Source organism: Sceloporus occidentalis, unplaced genomic scaffold, assembly GCF_023333645.1.
Source record: "Sceloporus occidentalis isolate IW3139 unplaced genomic scaffold, rSceOcc1.0.p SCAF_176, whole genome shotgun sequence".
NCBI classification, from domain to species: Eukaryota; Metazoa; Chordata; class Lepidosauria; order Squamata; family Phrynosomatidae; genus Sceloporus; species Sceloporus occidentalis.
Window position 1 is genome coordinate 44,153 of NW_028317156.1, and position 17,844 is coordinate 61,996.

The following is a 17,844-nucleotide window of genomic DNA, read 5'->3' on the forward strand; positions in this document are numbered from 1 at the left end:
GGCACAGTGGAATATCAGGGGACAGAGTGGCATATATTGGGGGCTATTAGGCATATCGGGGGTAAAAGGCATATCGGGGGACAGAGTGGCATATAGGAGGTATAAGAGATATCAGGGTGGCAGAGTGGCATATAGGAGGGTATAAGGCATTTCTGGGATAGAGAGGCAAGCTGGGGTGAGATGGGCACAACTGGACAAAAACAGTTTACATGAATATTTACTAGGAAAGCTTTTTTTTGGGTTCTTGGCTTTAATTATTATGTCAGTAAAATAAGAAGGCAAATCGTGAAATGCCATTGTAAATTATTAGTTTTTATGTTAAATAAGCGAAACATTTGCATATTGTTGGGTTTTTTTTTTACCCGATGAATCGAAAAAATAATCAGCCCAATAATTGCAGCCCTACACTCAAATTTTGTCCTAGAGATACATGCAGCCCCTCATTTGAAGCTCCAATGGGTGTAGTTTCTTGAAATGTGTACTTTATGTACCCTAATTTAACTTCCCAGATGTCTAGATCTCTTTAACTTCAGATATGGCAGATTTGACAATCTTGTTAAAAAATTGTCTTAAAACTTTTAGGGGTGATGCCTGCAATTAGACAGCTCTAGGCAGCTGGGAAGTTAAATTATGGGACAAAAAGTATACATTTGCAGAAACTACACCCCTTGGCGCATCAAATGAGGGGCTGCATGTATTAGTAGCACAAGACTGGAGACATAAATGAACTTGTCTCTTTTAATATATTTTTTTTAATATAAGTGTGATATTCACTTATTTGCTGTGCACGGCAGATTTGTGATACAAATAAGACCTCATTTGCTGCGGCTGGGTGTGTAGTTTCTAAAAATATATAGTTTTGTTGGCATATTTTAACATCCCGGGCAGCTAGAGCTGTTTAATAGACGGCGGCCATGCATTAAATGAAAAGATGTCTTTTGTGATAGTCTAATAAATTGAACTTTTAGCAATAAAATATTAGAAAAACACAGTCTACTGTTGTCAATTTCTGTTTATTTTAGACCGGTTACCTGCTACAAATATCTAGCAACACAGCTTTTGATATTAGAGTTTTCGAAAAATACAATTACAAACTAGTATTTATTGAGTCGGAAGTAAAAAAAAAACAAAAACACACTTTTCCCCCCATTTTTGGCTTTATTTTGCAAACCTAATGAGACGTAGACGTATCAAAAAGGCATATTTGGAATCTGCTGGGTGTGCTGAAAAAAAAAAACAATATATGGTTTTCATAGTTTATTCCCAATAAACGTGAAATGCACCAAAATGCCGAAAACCAGCTTAGCACCCAGGGTGGGAAATGGCTTAGCAGCCAAGGGGTTAAACACAAACATTTCTCCGAACCTTTTGATGAGCCTATTTGATCCGGCCCGCTTGTGAGTGGATCTTACACCATATTAAAGTCTTTTTTATTTCCACATATCGCACTATTATTGTATTTGATTTTTTTCCCCCATGTATTTGCGCTCCACGATCTGCCGTTCGTTTCTTTGAGGACGAGTATCGCTGGGAGCTGCTTACTTTTGGGAAGAACTATATTCATTTTTATTGAATTTACACGTGGAATTTCGTGTTTTTTGCTTTCTTAGAAAATATGAATATATATAATATAAAGATATATTAAATATATTATATTAAATGTTCATATAGACAGGTCCTCCAGATTCTAATTTATAATATAAAAATGTTTATATATGTTAGAATTAAAAATATACAATAATATTTACAATATTTGTAAAAGATAAATTATAATGTATACACTGAATTAAAAAATAAAAATATAACTCATAATGAATAAAATATAATTTACGATATTTTTAAAATATACATTTTAATATAAACTTAAATAAAAAAATAATAACAAAATTATAAAGTTAATATAAGTCATAATTTGCAATATCTTAAAATATGAATTATAAATTAAAAATAATACTAATAAATGATATTATAAATTACATTTATGTAGAGAAAATATATATTGGCGTTAACGTTATTTACAGTATTTTATACCCAGCACTTCTACTTAATATGACATAACTCGCACAACTTTTTCACCCCTAACCAATAACGCCTTATTCTCGTTAACTTTGAGCATTTAATAAAATTATCATCAAATGTATTTTATATATTGTTTTGTGGACGTACCGGCGCTATTCACCCGGTAAACCTGATGCCGACTGTGAAAAACAAGCCCTGTCAGACGAGCGACCCCTCTGCGTAATCCCGCCATCTCGACTGCTGTGGCGCTTTACCTCACGACAGCCGCTCGCTTCTCGCGCATTGGATACACCCAGGGAGGCTCGCGCTTTTCTGTGGCGTTATTCAAATTTCATAACACAGTGGCGGAACTACCGGGGATGCCTCCGCTCCCCGCCGCTGCCTGGGACTCCCGAGATTAACCCCTTCACCGCCAGACAGCCCCCATTCAAGCCTTTGGAGGACACTAGCTGCCGATCCCAGCACATGTTCTGCAAACGGGCCCAACTCCCAGCACTCCGATCCTGCCAGTAGCTCAATCTATAGCCAGACCCAGCCACTGTTCAGCTGGTTATTTCAAGGTGTATAGAAAAGCACGGGCAGACATGGGGACAACATGATCATAGCCTAAGAGAGTGTATGGGTGGCTCTGAAAAGAGCCGTTGGGTGTTTCAGGGTGACGAGTTAACAAGCTTAACCTCCGAAACCGTACAGAGTACGGCCTTGGCGTTTCAAGGCATACACCACGTCCATAGCGGTAACGGTTTTCCTCTTGGCATGCTCAGTATAAGTGACTGCGTCACGAATCACGTTCTCCAAAAACACTTTGAGCACACCACGAGTCTCCTCATAGATCAGCCCAGAGATACGCTTTACGCCTCCTCTGCGAGCCAAACGGCGGATAGCAGGCTTGGTGATACCCTGGATGTTATCCCGAAGCACCTTCCTGTGCCTCTTTGCGCCACCTTTCCCGAGTCCCTTACCTCCTTTGCCGCGGCCAGACATGATAAAGCTTACTTCACGAGTTCCACAGCACAATACTCGCTTACGGCCATCCCGCTTTCTTTTATACGTACTTGACGGACCTGATAGGGAACCGCACCATGATGCCTCAAGGGGGCGTTGCTTTTTGAATATATGCTTCACGTTGGTTGGCTGGAGAAGCTTCCAAGCGTGCCTCAGACACCGATTGGCTATTTAGGAAAATCAAAGGAAACCGGATATGAACAATTCAAACCAACCTCCTTTGTGCCACTCCCTACACCAAGCCCGCGTCTGCTTTCAAAGATGCCTAGCCTTTATTAATCAAACCTCTCTACTGCATGACGTACGTTAAGCTTCTGCCTCCCTCACCTCCACGTGATCGCTTTCGACGATCCCTCATTTACCACTAGGTGGCAGCATATCGCTGTAAATAAACGCCAAACGGCGGCCAAGACAAAGGCGGGCTTTTAACTTTCGCCGTATCGCTGTTAACGGTCAGCCAGTACACAGGTTTACTAGGTAGGAGGCTGACCAAAAGAAAGGAGATCAAATAAATAAACAAAAAAAGAACCACAGCTAACGAATAAATGAACGATTCGAGCATTTAATAAAATAAAATAAAAAACTCTCCACACCGAAGTCTCTTGATCAAAGGCTGACTTTTTCAAACCATCATCCTAGCCTATGAAAAAGAGGGGCGTGATTAAGCGTATCCAATCACATTTACCGCTACTCTATAAAGGGCTTGAGTTGGCCATAGAATCGCTATAGTTACGTTGTGTGCGTCGGTGAATCAAATTGTTGCGCAGAAGCAGCATGGCTCGCACCAAGCAGACAGCCCGTAAGTCCACCGGAGGAAAGGCTCCTCGGAAGCAGCTGGCAACCAAAGCTGCGAGGAAAAGCGCTCCGGCTACCGGTGGTGTGAAAAAGCCACATCGCTACCGCCCGGGCACCGTAGCTCTTAGGGAAATCCGTCGTTACCAGAAGTCTACGGAGTTGCTTATCAGAAAACTGCCTTTCCAGTGGCCGGTCCGTGAGATTGCTCAAGACTTCAAAACCGATCTACGTTTCCAGAGTTCTGCTGTTATGGCTCTCCAGGAAGTCAGCGAGGCTTACCTGGTGGGGCTTTTCGAAGACACCAACTTGTGCGCTATTCACGCTAAGCGGGTTACTATCATGCCAAAAGACATTCAGCTGGCTCGCAGGATCAGAGGTGAACGTGCCTAAGTAAACGCGGTGTGGGCGAACGCTGTTTCCCCTCCCACAAAGGCTCTTTTAAGAGCCACCACATTGTCACTCAAACGAGCTTATGTTTTGTGTTTCCCTTCGCATGCACGAAATGAACCCTGTTGTCTCGGCAAAGCTTCAACCTTCTCACACCATTGATCCTTGGCCCTCTACCCGGCTGGGCATAACGATTAACGGCAAAGCACAATCTTTAAGCCCCCCCCCTTATCTCTATTCTGTTACGGACAGAGCTCTGAGCGAGAGCGCTGGCCGAATATGTCAATCCATGCTTAACACACAAGTATGGGGCTAGGCTTTCAGCGGGTGGCCCACATAGCTCACAACAACTGAAGCCTAAGCAAACCTCCATACTTTGCTAAAAGCCCTCAAAGCCTGCAATACACTCCTCCATCTTCCCCACAACAACTGAAGCCTAAGCAAACCTCCATACTTTGCTAAAAAGTATACAGACTGGACCAAGAGATCGCCATCATTATCTGTTATTTGTTTTCTGTATTGTTATTATAATTTTCCTGTTTCTATACCCTTTTCTGTCTATCTGTGCTTGATAGCCTAGGAATGCCCATACTGGGAATTGCAGCATTTTTTCACTGATTGTTGTTAGTTGGTAAAATATATGTGATGCCTGTCACTACTTAAGTGTGTTATATTTTACTTTCTATCTTTCTGCTCCACTAACCCCTTATTTCTTATATCTGCCCTCTTACTGCCCCCGTCCACTTTAACACTATTTAACACTCTCTATTACAACCCTCAAAGCCTGCAATACACTCCTCCATCTTCCCCACAACAACTGACTTTGTGCCTGCCCTCCCTGCCCCTCTCCCACCCACCCCAGTGTTGTCCTAATATATAGACAGTTATTTACCAGATCTATTTAAACATGCCAGTAGAGGGCACCAACACTTTGGATCCCTTTAGTACCCACTTCTCCCCATTAAACCATTCCAAATCCCATCCCTCTCCATCTCTCTGCCATCACAGCTATCCCAGTACCTCTACACTAACCTTTATATGTGAAACCTGCCTGTGTTTGCTCTGCTACTTCTGTCCCCCACATATTGATCCCTACTCCTATCACTCGCAATCACCAAACTTCCCCGGAAAAGCCGGCGTTTGTACGATAGCCGCACTGACTGATCGCCACCTCTCTAGCGGCTCCAGTGACAAGGGATCCCCAGTCTCTGCGGGGGTGTCTGGGCTACGAGAGCCGAAGTCCATGGGTAGGGCAGGAGATACATGGATGAGGTAGGACGGTAAGGGACAGCCGGCGTGGGTCCGATAGCCGCGCCGGGGCAGTTATGGTTAATGAGGGTCTTCAGGGTTAATTTAGCGGCAGTAATGGTTAATGGGGTGTTTAGGGTTAATTTAATGCTGGGGACTGAGGGTTAATTTAATAAAGTTAACTAAAGGTGCAGTTAGAGGTAAAGCAATCTAAAGGTGGGCAATCTAAGGGGAATCTAAATCCTGGGGGCAGTTAAGATTATTAATGTATTTATTTATAAAAGTATGGTGTCAGTGATATTCTCTGAATGGTTCGAATCTCTGAACGATTCTCTGCCTTCAGTGACATCGCTACAGTAGGCAGACAGGCAGGAGGGTTCATTGACCCTAATGAAAGGGGCGGGGCCAATCGTTAGTTTGACTGCAGGGAGGGACTGGGGAAACAGTAACTCCTATGAGTCACACTGAGTGACCCGAAGATTTGGATCATGAATCGGATCATTTCAATGAACGACTCGAAATGATCCGATTCACTTTACTGATCCGAACTTCGCATCACTACTTTGGGGTAAATGAAGGGTTAATCCCTTCTTAGCAATTAAGCTTTCAGAGGCAAGGGAGATGTCTACAGTGGAGCTACTCACGGGTCTCTCTCACAGTGATTATCAAATTCATTAATACGCTCCCCAGACCATTGCCAGCTACACCATCACACAACTGCGGGATTCCCCGGCTTCTGCCACTTTAATTTGCGGTAAACCACAATTTCCTATGCAATGCTGCCACCGTGTGGTAGCACTTGCCCACCCACCTTTCTTGAGAACCATATTTATCCATTTAAGTGCTGGCAGCTTTGCCTCGAATTTTAACCCTGAAACGGACGGGGGGGGGGTAGGGTGTATGATGTAGCTTGTATGAATGGTGTTTAGCCACCGTTAAACTCAGCAACTAAACATCGGGCTGAACATCTGCAGTGGAAAACGGTTGCCTTTAAAGACGTTTGCAGCAAGTTTATAGCAAGGGAAGATATAGCTTGTTCCAGAGATTATGGGTGGCTCTGAAAAGAGCCGTTGGTGGTGCTGGCTAATTGCCCTGCGGTTACCGATTGCTGCACTCACTTGCTCTTGGCAGGTTTGTGGCTCTCTGTCTTCTTGGGCAAGAGCACCGCCTGGATGTTGGGTAGAACACCTCCCTGAGCAATGGTGACCCCGCCGAGCAGCTTATTGAGCTCCTCGTCGTTACGAACGGCGAGTTGCAGGTGGCGAGGAATGATACGGGTCTTTTTGTTGTCGCGTGCAGCGTTACCAGCCAACTCCAGTATCTCAGCAGTCAGATACTCCAACACCGCTGCCAGATACACGGGTGCGCCGGCGCCTACTCTCTCGGCATAATTACCCTTGCGAAGAAGCCTATGCACACGGCCGACAGGGAACTGCAGACCAGCACGAGAAGAACGTGTCTTCGCCTTAGCGCGAACCTTTCCACCTTGTTTTCCTCTGCCAGACATGCTTTCCGCTCGACAAAGGACCACGCGGATAATAGATTAATAAGCACGTTACAAAGAACCGCCGCTCACTTACTCAGCTATTTGTAGCTTCCCCCGTGACGCTCATCGTCACTGATTGGTTCCTTTCCAAAACAGCCAATCGGGTGGAAATAGTCTGAGACACCAATCGGTGTAGGCACTGCGGTTCATGGGCGGCCGCATCTTCTCACGTGACATCCTCATCGAATCGGACGCGAGACAGCAAAACAGCCTTATTTGCATGCGGTGCCTATAAAGGGAAGGGCCCAGCGCAGTAACACTTCAGCGTTCATCCTGTTTGCCTGCGTTGCGTCTTGGAAGGACAGCAGACACGATGCCTGATCCAGCGAAGTCTGTGCCTGCTCCGAAGAAAGGCTCTAAGAAAGCTGTTACGAAGACCCAGAAAAAAGATGGGAAGAAGCGCAGGAAAAGCAGAAAAGAAAGTTATGCGATTTATGTGTACAAAGTACTGAAGCAGGTGCATCCCGACACTGGCATTTCCTCCAAGGCCATGGGCATCATGAACTCCTTTGTCAATGACATCTTTGAGCGCATTGCCGGGGAAGCTTCACGCCTAGCCCACTACAACAAGCGCTCCACCATCACTTCTCGGGAGATTCAGACTGCTGTACGCCTCCTCCTTCCTGGAGAGCTGGCTAAGCACGCTGTGTCAGAGGGCACCAAGGCTGTTACCAAGTACACCAGCGCCAAGTAAAGTTCTCGTTCTCTCCCTTTTTAAACAAAGGCTCTTTTGAGAGCCACCCACATGGTCTGTCTCAGAGCTATGTAACTGATCTAGCCCATTTTGTCGGACTGCTAGGTTTGGGAAGAGCATTTGTGAGCATTGAAATGTGCTCCTCACTCCTCCAGGTTAGCTGGGGTATCGTGCCCATCGACCAAACTGCTTGGGAAGAAAAGCCCAAGGTGAAGGGGCTTCTGTGATGGCAACGACCTTTTCTCCTGCTGGGACTCTAGAGATTAACCCCTTCACCGCCAGACAGAACCAGCGTTGCAGAGAGAAGGGGCTGCTTTACCACTGCGGCTAGCCGAAGCTGAGCTACATCGTGGGGCTATTGACTAAGCCATGACTCTGTAGTGTCGTGGGTAGGACATGTGGCACACGGACAGGATAAGACATGAGGGGACGACAAAGGCATAATCAAAATCACACACATACTGGGACGTACAGAATTAAGATAACCACACACCAGACGGAACCTACTAATCCCGGGCCGGCCCCCATTCAAGCCAGCTTTTGGAGGACACCAGCTGCTGATTCCAGCACATGTTCTGCAAACGGGCCCAACTCCCAGCACTCCGATCCTGCCAGTAACTCAATCTATAGCCAGACCCAGCCACTATTAAGCTGGCTATTTCAAGGTGTGCATAGAAAAACGCGGGCCGACACGGGGACAACATGATCATAGCCTAAGAGAGGGTGTGGGTGGCTCTGAAAAGAGCCGTTGGGTGTTCCAGTGACGAGTCAACAAGCTTAACCTCCGAAACCGTACAGAGTACGGCCTTGGCGTTTCAAGGCATACACCACGTCCATAGCGGTAACGGTTTTCCTCTTGGCATGCTCAGTATAAGTGACTGCGTCACGAATCACGTTCTCCAAAAACACTTTGAGCACACCGCGAGTCTCCTCATAGATCAGCCCAGATATACGCTTTACACCTCCTCTGCGAGCCAAACGGCGGATAGCAGGCTTGGTGATACCCTGGATGTTATCCCGAAGCACCTTCCTGTGCCTCTTTGCGCCACCTTTCCCGAGTCCCTTACCTCCTTTGCCACGGCCAGACATGATCACGTTTACTCCACGAGTTTTACAGCACAATACTCGCCTACGGCCGGCCCGCTTTCTTTTATGCGTACTGGACGGACCTGATGGGGAACCGCACCATTCTGCCTCAAGGGGGCGTTGCTTTTTTCATATATGCTTCTCGTTGGTTGGCTGGAGAAGCTCCCAAGCGTGCCTCAGACACCGATTGGCTATTTAGGAATATCAAAAGCCTGCCCGCGGGAGATCGCTTTCGACGATCCCTCATTTACCACTAGGTGGCAGCATATCGCTGTAAATAAACGCCAAACGGCGGCCAAGATAAAGGCGGGCTTTTAGCTGTCGCCGTATCGCTGTTAACGGTCAGCCAGTACACAGGTTCACTAGGTAGGAGGCTGACCAAAAGAGAGGAGAAGAAATAAATAAAAAAAAGAACCGCAGCTAACGAATAAATGACCGATTCGAGCATTTAATTTAATTAACAACAACAACAAAAAAAAGATAACTCTCTAACCGAAGTCTCTTGATCAAAGGCTGGCTTTTTCAAACCATCGTCCTAGCCTATGAAAAAGAGGGGCGTGATTAAGCGTATCCAATCACGTTTACCGCTACTCTATAAAGGGGTTGAGTTGGCCACAGAATCGTTAGTTACGTTGTATCCGTCGTGAATCAGAGCCCCACGCATCAGTATGGCTCGCACGAAGCAGACAGCCCGTAAGTCCACCGGAGGAAAGGCTCCCCGGAAGCAGTTGGCGACCAAAGCTGCGAGGAAAAGCGCCCCGGCTACCGGTGGCGTGAAAAAGCCACATCGTTACCGCCCGGGCACCGTAGCGCTTAGGGAAATCCGCCGTTACCAGAAGTCTACGGAGCTGCTTATCAGAAAACTGCCTTTCCAGCGGCTGGTCCGTGAGATTGCTCAAGACTTCAAAACCGATCTACGTTTCCAGAGTTCTGCTGTTATGGCTCTCCAGGAAGCCAGCGAGGCTTACCTGGTGGGGCTTTTCGAAGACACCAACTTGTGCGCTATTCACGCTAAGCGGGTTACTATCATGCCAAAAGACATTCAGCTGGCTCGCAGGATCAGAGGTGAACGTGCCTAAGTAAACGCTGTGTGGGCGAACTCTGTTTCCCCCTCATCCTCCCACAAAGGCTCTTTTAAGAGCCACCACATTGTCACTCAAACGAGCTTGTGTTTTGTGTTTCCCTTCGCATGCACGAAATCAACCCTGTTGCTCGTGGCCAAGCTTGAAACTTCTCACACCATTATCCCACTACTGAGCGAGCCGTTAAGCGGCCGAGTCCCCGGCTGGGCATAACGAGTAACGGCAAAGCACAATCTTTAAGCCCGCCCCTTATCTCTATTCTGTTACGGACAGGGCTCCGAGCGAGAGCGCTGGCCGAATGTCAATCCACGCTTAACACACAAGTATGGGGCTAGACTTTCAGCGGGTGGCCCACATAGTCGCGGCCGGGTGATTAAACGCTTTTTTTTCATTTTCGGAGGATATGATGGTTCTGAAAAGAACCTTTTGTGTGAAGAATTAAGTGGGAAAGCACACACCAGAGGCGCTCCAAAACCCACACCCCCCCTTCTCACTTTTTGGGGGCTGCCTTTTTAAGCTTGGGCTTAGCGGGGCTTTTGGCTGCCTTGGGCTTTGAGGGGCTTTTGGATGTCTTGGGCTTCGAGGAGCTTTTGGCTGCCTTGGGCTTTGTGGCCTTCTTAGCTGGGCTCTTGCCAGCTTTCTTCGCCTTAATCTTAGGCTTCTTGGGACTCTTGGGAGCGGCCGACGGTTTCTTGATCTTTTTCGGGCTTTTCTTCACTCCTGCAGGGGCTTTCTTGGGCGACTTCACAACCTTCTTAGGGGCTGCTTTTTTAGGCTTTACGGGAGTTTCCTTCTTCTTTGATGTCTTCTCTCTGCTCTCCAGCTGCTTCTTATTCAGCTTGAAAGAACCAGAGGCACCGCTGCCTTTCAGCTGGATCAGGGTCTCTTTAGTCACCAGACCCTTAAGAGCGAGCTTCAGGCGGCTGTTATTCTTTTCTACGTCGTAGCCGCCAGCAGCGAGTGCTTTTTTAAGAGCTGCGAGAGACACTCCGCTGCGCTCCTTGGACGCAGAGACTGTTTTCACAATCAATTCGGAGACACTGGGACCGGACTTCACAGGCCGGCTTTTTGCAGCTGCCGGCTTCTTCGGCTGTTTCTTCTTGGCAGAGGTTTCTGCCGGCGGAGGTGCCGGGGAAGGAGCTGTCTCGGCCATCTCAATGCCGCCACGAAAAAGCTGCAATTGCACGTAAACACGGGGTTAAACCGCCAGAAGTTTGGCTTTTATAGACGAGCTGCCGCACATTCATTGGTTCATGAGCGGTAGCCTGCGAGTCTATGATTGGACGCTAATTCTGAAACCTCCCCATGCTGCCGGGGCATCGCTGGATTTGCATTCAGGGGGAGGGGGGTTTGAAAGGAAAATATATTTACCGTTTGCGTGTAAACGTCTCATCACACTTCTAATTTTAGATCCTAACTCCAAAGCAGTTGAATTTCCTACACCGTGCAGCCGCCCCCCCCCCAAAAAAAACTGCCAGGGAACAGCACCCAAGAGGTGTGAAATAATAAATAAATAAAATAATGAATACAGATAATTAATAAAATAAATTATTTAATATCACCTATTAAAGATTAATTTACCCTTAAACTTAATCTATAAATTTATATAACCCAATCACTAATTATTATTTAAGAATAGCCTAACATTTATACATTAAAGAATAACATTAAAAATGATGGATATTTTTAACTAATAATAATCAATTAAATAATTTAAAAAAAATTGTATTTCTACTGGTCGTGCCTGGCTGCCTGCCGGTCTGATGATTGTCTTAGGACTCGTAGCTGACAAGAGTTTACTTAGGGGTTATTTATTATTAACGTATTATATTATTTATTTTTCAAAACAATAAAAGTAATTATTAAGATTAGGTTTTGTCTTATCAGGACGTTTTATGTGCGAGAGTGTGTTTGTGTGTATTAGCGCGTGAGCATACGTCAGTGAGGAAAGGGTTATGCGTGAGAATGTGTTTGTGTGCATGCATCACTGTGTATTAATGATGTATATACTATTTCTTTAACGTGAGTGCGTGTGTGTGTATAGAACTAGAAAGGGACAATAACAGGAAAGATCCTTGTGAATTGTGTGTGTGTGTGTGTGTGAACTCTGTAAAACACAGCTTTACATCTATGATCATATAGACTGACCTCTGTATAAAACCACACACCATGACCTCTGTATAGTAACACACAGACTGACTTATGACTATACGTTAATATTGGGGGCCCAGAGCAGCAGAGTTGACAAGGACTAGCGTGCCCCCCTCCCCCTGCCCTGTAATCAGCCCTTCGAAGTCTGTATTTTTGTGACAGGGGGAGCCGGCACCAGACTTACTTAAGAGGGCGGGGCTTCCTCTTCAGCAGCCGGCACCAATACGGAGACAGGGGAGGGACTATCTAGCCGTCTACTACCTCTCTCATTCTCCTAGCCCCTCCCCCGAGTGTCTGTTTGGATTAACCCCTTCCTTTCTTGTGTCTTCTGGAGATCCCAGATCTGCTCAAGGCAAGAAAAAGTTGGAGGAGGGAGAGAGCGGATGGACGTGAAATTACATTTTTAATATATTTTTTAAATAACATTTTAAATGGATTCCTGCCTTGAATAGGGAGCCGAGTCCCGCTCCTTAGGTATTTAGTTTCTTGTTGTTCTTGTTGAGTACTTTGATGGTTTTGGCAGCAGTCCCGGTGTTCTTGTTGCGGTTTGGCAGCAGTCCCGGGGTATTGATTGGTTGCGGTTTGGCAGCTGTCCAGGCGTTCATTGACTTGGTGTTGTGATAAATGAATGCCGGCGAGGAGAGGGTGCCGAATGTTAGGTTAATACGTACGTGTTTGTTTTATATTAAATATATAAAGAAAAATAGGGCAGCCAGGGCAACCGATCTTACACGAGCCGCACCTCAAGCCCTGCTACTTACTTGTGGGAGGGTCTTCTGGCCAGACCAGAGGAAGCGGAGTTCACGTGACATCCTACTTCCTCTGTGCTTTAGCAGAGAAGGCAGAGGGAGGCCGCGCCCCCTGCTGAAGTCTGTGAGCGGCATCGAGGGAGCTGCAGTGCAGGTAAGGGGGTGAGGAGGGTGTTTGAATGAGTGTGTGTGATTGAGGGAATGAATCTGTGAATTAATGATTATATGAATAAATGAGTGTGTGTGTGTGTGATAGCATGGATGTGTAAGTGCTGGAACCTAGGCATGATGGGACTGTGATTGCTGTTAGCAATCACACTCCTATCATGCCAAGTCAGCCAGTACATGCTGAAACCTAGCTAGCTGCCCCCCTTGTGTAGTGATGCTGCCAGCAGTATGGGGTCTGCACATCACTTACAGCCACCCTGTACCAGCATGTACTGGCTGACTTGGCATGATAGGAGTGTGATTGCTAACAGCAATCACAGCGAGCACAGTCCCATCATGCCTAGGTACCAGCATTTACTGGTTGCCTAGGCTAACAGCAATCACACTCCTATCATGCCAAGTCATATTGCTCATTTTGTCCAATTGTGTGTTACCTACTTTTATTAAACATGTGAGTTTTTATTATTATTTTTAAAGGTGGGGGTCATTTTTGGTTTTGGTTAAGTGAACCCTGAATGTTTTGGTCCAGAATTTTCATTTTACTTCATCCCTAGAATAAATCTAGGGAATCCTGAATTTGTAGTCGCAAAACTTTCAAGGCCCAGAAATCAGTGAGAGGAAGAGTAAAGGTTTTGTGTCATTTTACTTTATTTTAATCTGCATATTTTATTAAAGGCCATATTTTTTGTCACAGTGAAAAATGAGTGCGGCCCGCGCACGTATACAATTCTGATGAAGTGGCCCACTGCAGAAAAAACTTGGACACCCCTGGATTATGCCCTTTGTACATGCGCCCCTTTTTCTGTGATTTTTTTACAGATATGATTCAATATGTAAATTGAATTTGTTGAATTAGTTGAAAAAAAATTGTTGGGTAAAAATCATGTTTTTTTTGGGGGGGTGAGGGGGTGGGGGGGGCCCTTAACAGATTCTCGCACCCGGGCCCTGAGGCGTCTAGTTACGCCCCTGCCACTCGGCACCCCCTCCAGAAGGCCACTCCCCCCCTTCAGAAGGCCACTCGGGGGGCCCCCACCCACAGCTTCCGGACTGCAACTTCGGGGCCCCCTCCCACAGTTTCCTGACAGTCACTCAGAGGCCCCCCTCCCAAGGATTCCAGACTGCCACTCAGGGCCCCCCCCCCCCTCCCAAGGACCCCAGACTGCCACTCAGGGGCCCCTCTCCCAAAGCTTCTGGACTTCCACTCAGGGGGCCCCTTCCCAAAGCATCCGGACTTCCACTCAGGGGGCCCCTTCCCACCGCTTCCTGGCCTCATAATGTGTATTTATACCAGCAATGTATTATATATATAAATAAAGTTAGTTCCATTTATATGTGATGGCTCAGAGTAGTAGTAGTGTTCGACAACTAAATAATGGATAATAAATTACACTGACATACTATATACGGTGCTGCAGAGTATGTTAATGTATTCTGTTATAGTATTATATAATTGTGGCATATTTGTTGCATTGTGCATTCTATTTGATAATGTCATATATATATATTCATTGTCGCTTCCCAATGTTATTTCTTTGATTTACTGTAAAAGTTATGCCATAGTTAGTAAAGGCAGACAGATGCCCAGACTCTTCTTTAATTCTGTGATCAGGCCCCAGTTACCCCTGCATTCCTGTGAAAATATGTTGTCGTTCCATGTCAGTAATGTCACAGAGCTGGCTAGTACGACCGACTACCTCCGCTGACTTGTGCTCCCTTAGCCTTGGACAACACTCCCTTCCCAGATTCCCCAGTCACTAGCAGTGTAGGGTATATAAAAATGAAGAACACTTTATTTTTTACACACATGGCTAGATATAGCCAGCAAAGCGAACATTAACATAAACAGTCAGGTATTGGATTACAACGGCTACAGAACCGGCCCCCTTAATCTGGGTAATTTGGACTCCCAGGGGCAATAGGGCCATTAAAGTGATTAACAATACAATGGGGTCCCCACCTCCACTATATATTACTGGCCAACATTTCCAGGGAAAAGAATGGTTTGGCCGGTGTCAGAGACAATTCTTGCGTGGAAAGAGTTAAAATACTAGCGTGTTAAATGTCCATGGGTTGTCTGTTTTTTTTTTTTTAAATGTATGATTTGATGGGTGAATTGAATTGGCCGGGTTCAACAATGTCCCAAATAACACGGGGGGCAGTGACCACACGTCACATTTCCAATTTGAAAAATGCACACCTCTCAAATGTGGCCTTTTAACCCCCCAACAAACCCGTGCATGGGGTTATCACTGTACTCAATAGATGATATTGAACATATATTAAGGTACCAGGAACCGTAAAATCATACCTGAAGTAAAATGTGTGCGGAAAAAACAGAAAAAAATACTGCAAACTTTGATGAATGCTGGTGATAAAATGTGTGCATGGGAAGAGTTAAAATACCAGCATTTGAAATACCCTGGGATGTCTAGTTTTCAAAACTCTATGGTTTTATTTGCTATACGTGTAAAAGCCCTTTTGCCCTCAAACAGCCAGGAAAACCCCTTAAAGGGCAGAATCACTGTAGTTGGGAGATGTTGCAGAACACATATTGGGGTGTTGTTTCATCACACCTCACCCCAATACCTCATTTCAATCACTGACCACTCCTATGACCCCCAGCCATCACATCTAATGCCGATTACATCTAGCCACTACACATCACACCTCGCTCCTGCCACACCCAGCCATCACGCATCAGAACCATGATACCCAGCTTTTACACATTACACCTGGGAGTAGATGGCTAGATAGTCCCTCCCCTGTCTCTGTATTGGTGCAGGCTGCTGAAGAGGCTCCCTCTTTTTGGTCTTCTGGAGATCCTAGTTCTAAGTCTTGGGGTAAATGGGCATATTCAAGGTTATTGCCCCTAGTCTGAGAGATTGTAACCAGGTCTCACAATCTTGGGTGAATGGACAGATTCTTTGGGTTTTTACCCCAGTATCTTAGGTAAATTAGCAAATTATCAGTTTAAATGTCTTGGGGTGAAATAGGCAGATTCTAAAGAGTTTTATCCCAGTTTCAGAATCGCGGGTGAATACACAGATTCTTTATGTTTTTAACCCGGGCTCAGAGTCTCGGGGTGAAATGGCAGATTCAGTTTTTTCAGTGTACTCTTTGGGTGTGGCTAGGAAGTGGGCGGGGCTTTTAAAAAAACACTCATAAAAGAACCTTCTCAAAAACTGGGTGTGGCTGCTTAAAGCCACGCCCACTATGCCATAAACCAATCATTCCTGGTGTTCCGTCAACAGCCTCATTGTGATGTCATAAGTAGCACAGGGTATCAATAGAGTGTGAGACTGGTAAACTGGTCATTGCTCAACAGAGCAGGCGACAGCGAAGATGTGCAAAGCCCAGCGCGATGTATATCTGAGCCAACTATTGTGTTTGGGGTACATTGGAGCTTTTATACTCCTCTGTATCATATTATTAATACGCAAAAAGAGAGAAGACTCTGAGAGACATCAACATGGATCCGGACACCATCTGCACCTTGTGCATTCTCTGGTGAACATCAACAACTCCATGTTCCAGATGAAGATGGAACACAGACGGTCTATGTCTTGTCTTGTGGATAGAGTCTCAAATCTGGAAGAAAATCTAAATCCAGAACGTGACTACAGCCGGAGGTATGAAAACCAGTCACCGAGACACCTGAGAGAGCATCGTGCGACCACCGCGAGAAGCTATCAGGTGTCACCTGATCGCATATCATGGAATTATTTCAACCTGGCTGAGGAAAAGGACTATGGCCTGTCTCAGGAGAAAAAAGAGCTCCAGGCAGTTATCAACAGCCTTCGTAGGCAGAATGAAGAATTGATAGAGCGCCTAGAAGACATGAGCAAAAAAGTCACTTTTCTTCAAGAACTAAAGAATTCCAAAGACTTACAGACTGAAGACCTGGAAAAGAGACTTTATGCCATGGAGATGTCCGCATCTGAACATCTTGATGCTGCTGAAGACCTCACGATTGAACTGTTCAAAGCTGAATACGCCAATGAGGACCTCATTGAGGACAACATTGAGTTACACCAACAGCTATCTGCTGAGAAACAGGACAGGGAGAATGTGGCCAAATACCTTGAGAAGTTTGAAGATGCTGTTGGAGCAATGAAAGCCTCTCTTCTAAGAGATAAACAGCTGAGCAATCCAGTTAGCACTCAACTTCGTGTGAAGATGGAGCAACTGCTCTCCGAAACACAAGGCTTCAGGTCCACACAAATCCCAATAACTGATGACCCTTCATGTTGTACGTGGCCCTCACCACCAAGCAGGCTGCTCTCTAGGGAACCATCACCCAGCCCTTAGATTCTTGCCTGGCCACGGCAATGGAGCAACCTCTGAGATCTCTTCAATGTTCTTAACCGTCTTCAGGAGGATGCTCCCTTGGTCACCAGTTGCCAATCAAAGAACATCACAAGTTTCCGTCTGTACTGTGATTTCTTCCATTGATCTCGAATAACAAATTCCCAACCATTAATCAATTTGGCAATAAAATTTAACATCTAGTATGGATCATACCATTTATTATACAGAAAATGGGGGGGGTCACAAATTTGAAGTGAAACCTTCTACAAAGAGAAGGGTAACAGTACAATGATGCAAATTATAAGAACACAAAGTTAATATGGTGGCTCCCATGGTTTACACATAATACAGGGTTCTAATACATATACATGCACATTGTACAGCGCTGCAGAATGTGATGGCGCTATAAACATCATTACATAGGTATATTTACTGATTTATATCCATACCTGGGAACTTCCTGCTGTAGAGTACCAGGCGCTCTCCTCCTTCTGGTAGTGATGGCATCATGGGGGAGGGGCTATCTGTGCATAGGCATAAGTGGGCGGGAAGTAGGAGGGGAAATGGGGACCCTGGCCTGGAGGAAAAATCCTGAGAAACTATCCA

At 45.7% G+C, this 17,844-nt stretch overlaps 6 protein-coding genes and 1 pseudogene across 6 annotated transcripts; 3 read left to right on the forward strand and 4 right to left on the reverse strand.

Moving 5' to 3' along the window:
* Window positions 1-2,691: 2,691 nt before the first annotated feature.
* Window positions 2,692-3,003, reverse strand: LOC149278899 (histone H4). The gene has a single exon (XM_089501567.1). The coding sequence runs from the start codon at window positions 3,001-3,003 to the stop codon at window positions 2,692-2,694; it is 312 nt and encodes a 103-aa protein (XP_089357693.1).
* Window positions 3,004-3,798: 795 nt separating this feature from the next.
* On the forward strand, window positions 3,799-4,209 carry LOC149278900 (histone H3-like). Its single transcript, XM_089501568.1, has one exon. The coding sequence runs from the start codon at window positions 3,799-3,801 to the stop codon at window positions 4,207-4,209; it is 411 nt and encodes a 136-aa protein (XP_089357694.1).
* A 2,359-nt stretch (window positions 4,210-6,568) lies between these two features.
* On the reverse strand, window positions 6,569-6,961 carry LOC149278901 (histone H2A type 2-B). Its single transcript, XM_089501603.1, has one exon. It carries the CDS (start codon window positions 6,959-6,961, stop codon window positions 6,569-6,571), a length of 393 nt encoding a protein of 130 aa, XP_089357729.1.
* A 352-nt stretch (window positions 6,962-7,313) lies between these two features.
* On the forward strand, window positions 7,314-7,694 carry LOC149278902 (histone H2B 1.1-like). Its single transcript, XM_089501599.1, has one exon. The coding sequence runs from the start codon at window positions 7,314-7,316 to the stop codon at window positions 7,692-7,694; it is 381 nt and encodes a 126-aa protein (XP_089357725.1).
* Window positions 7,695-8,471: 777 nt separating this feature from the next.
* On the reverse strand, window positions 8,472-8,783 carry LOC149278903 (histone H4). Its single transcript, XM_089501604.1, has one exon. The coding sequence runs from the start codon at window positions 8,781-8,783 to the stop codon at window positions 8,472-8,474; it is 312 nt and encodes a 103-aa protein (XP_089357730.1).
* Window positions 8,784-9,448: 665 nt separating this feature from the next.
* Window positions 9,449-9,859, forward strand: LOC149278904 (histone H3). Its single transcript, XM_089501550.1, has one exon. The coding sequence runs from the start codon at window positions 9,449-9,451 to the stop codon at window positions 9,857-9,859; it is 411 nt and encodes a 136-aa protein (XP_089357676.1).
* A 493-nt stretch (window positions 9,860-10,352) lies between these two features.
* On the reverse strand, window positions 10,353-11,015 carry LOC149278905 (histone H1 pseudogene; annotated as a pseudogene).
* Window positions 11,016-17,844: the final 6,829 nt, after the last annotated feature.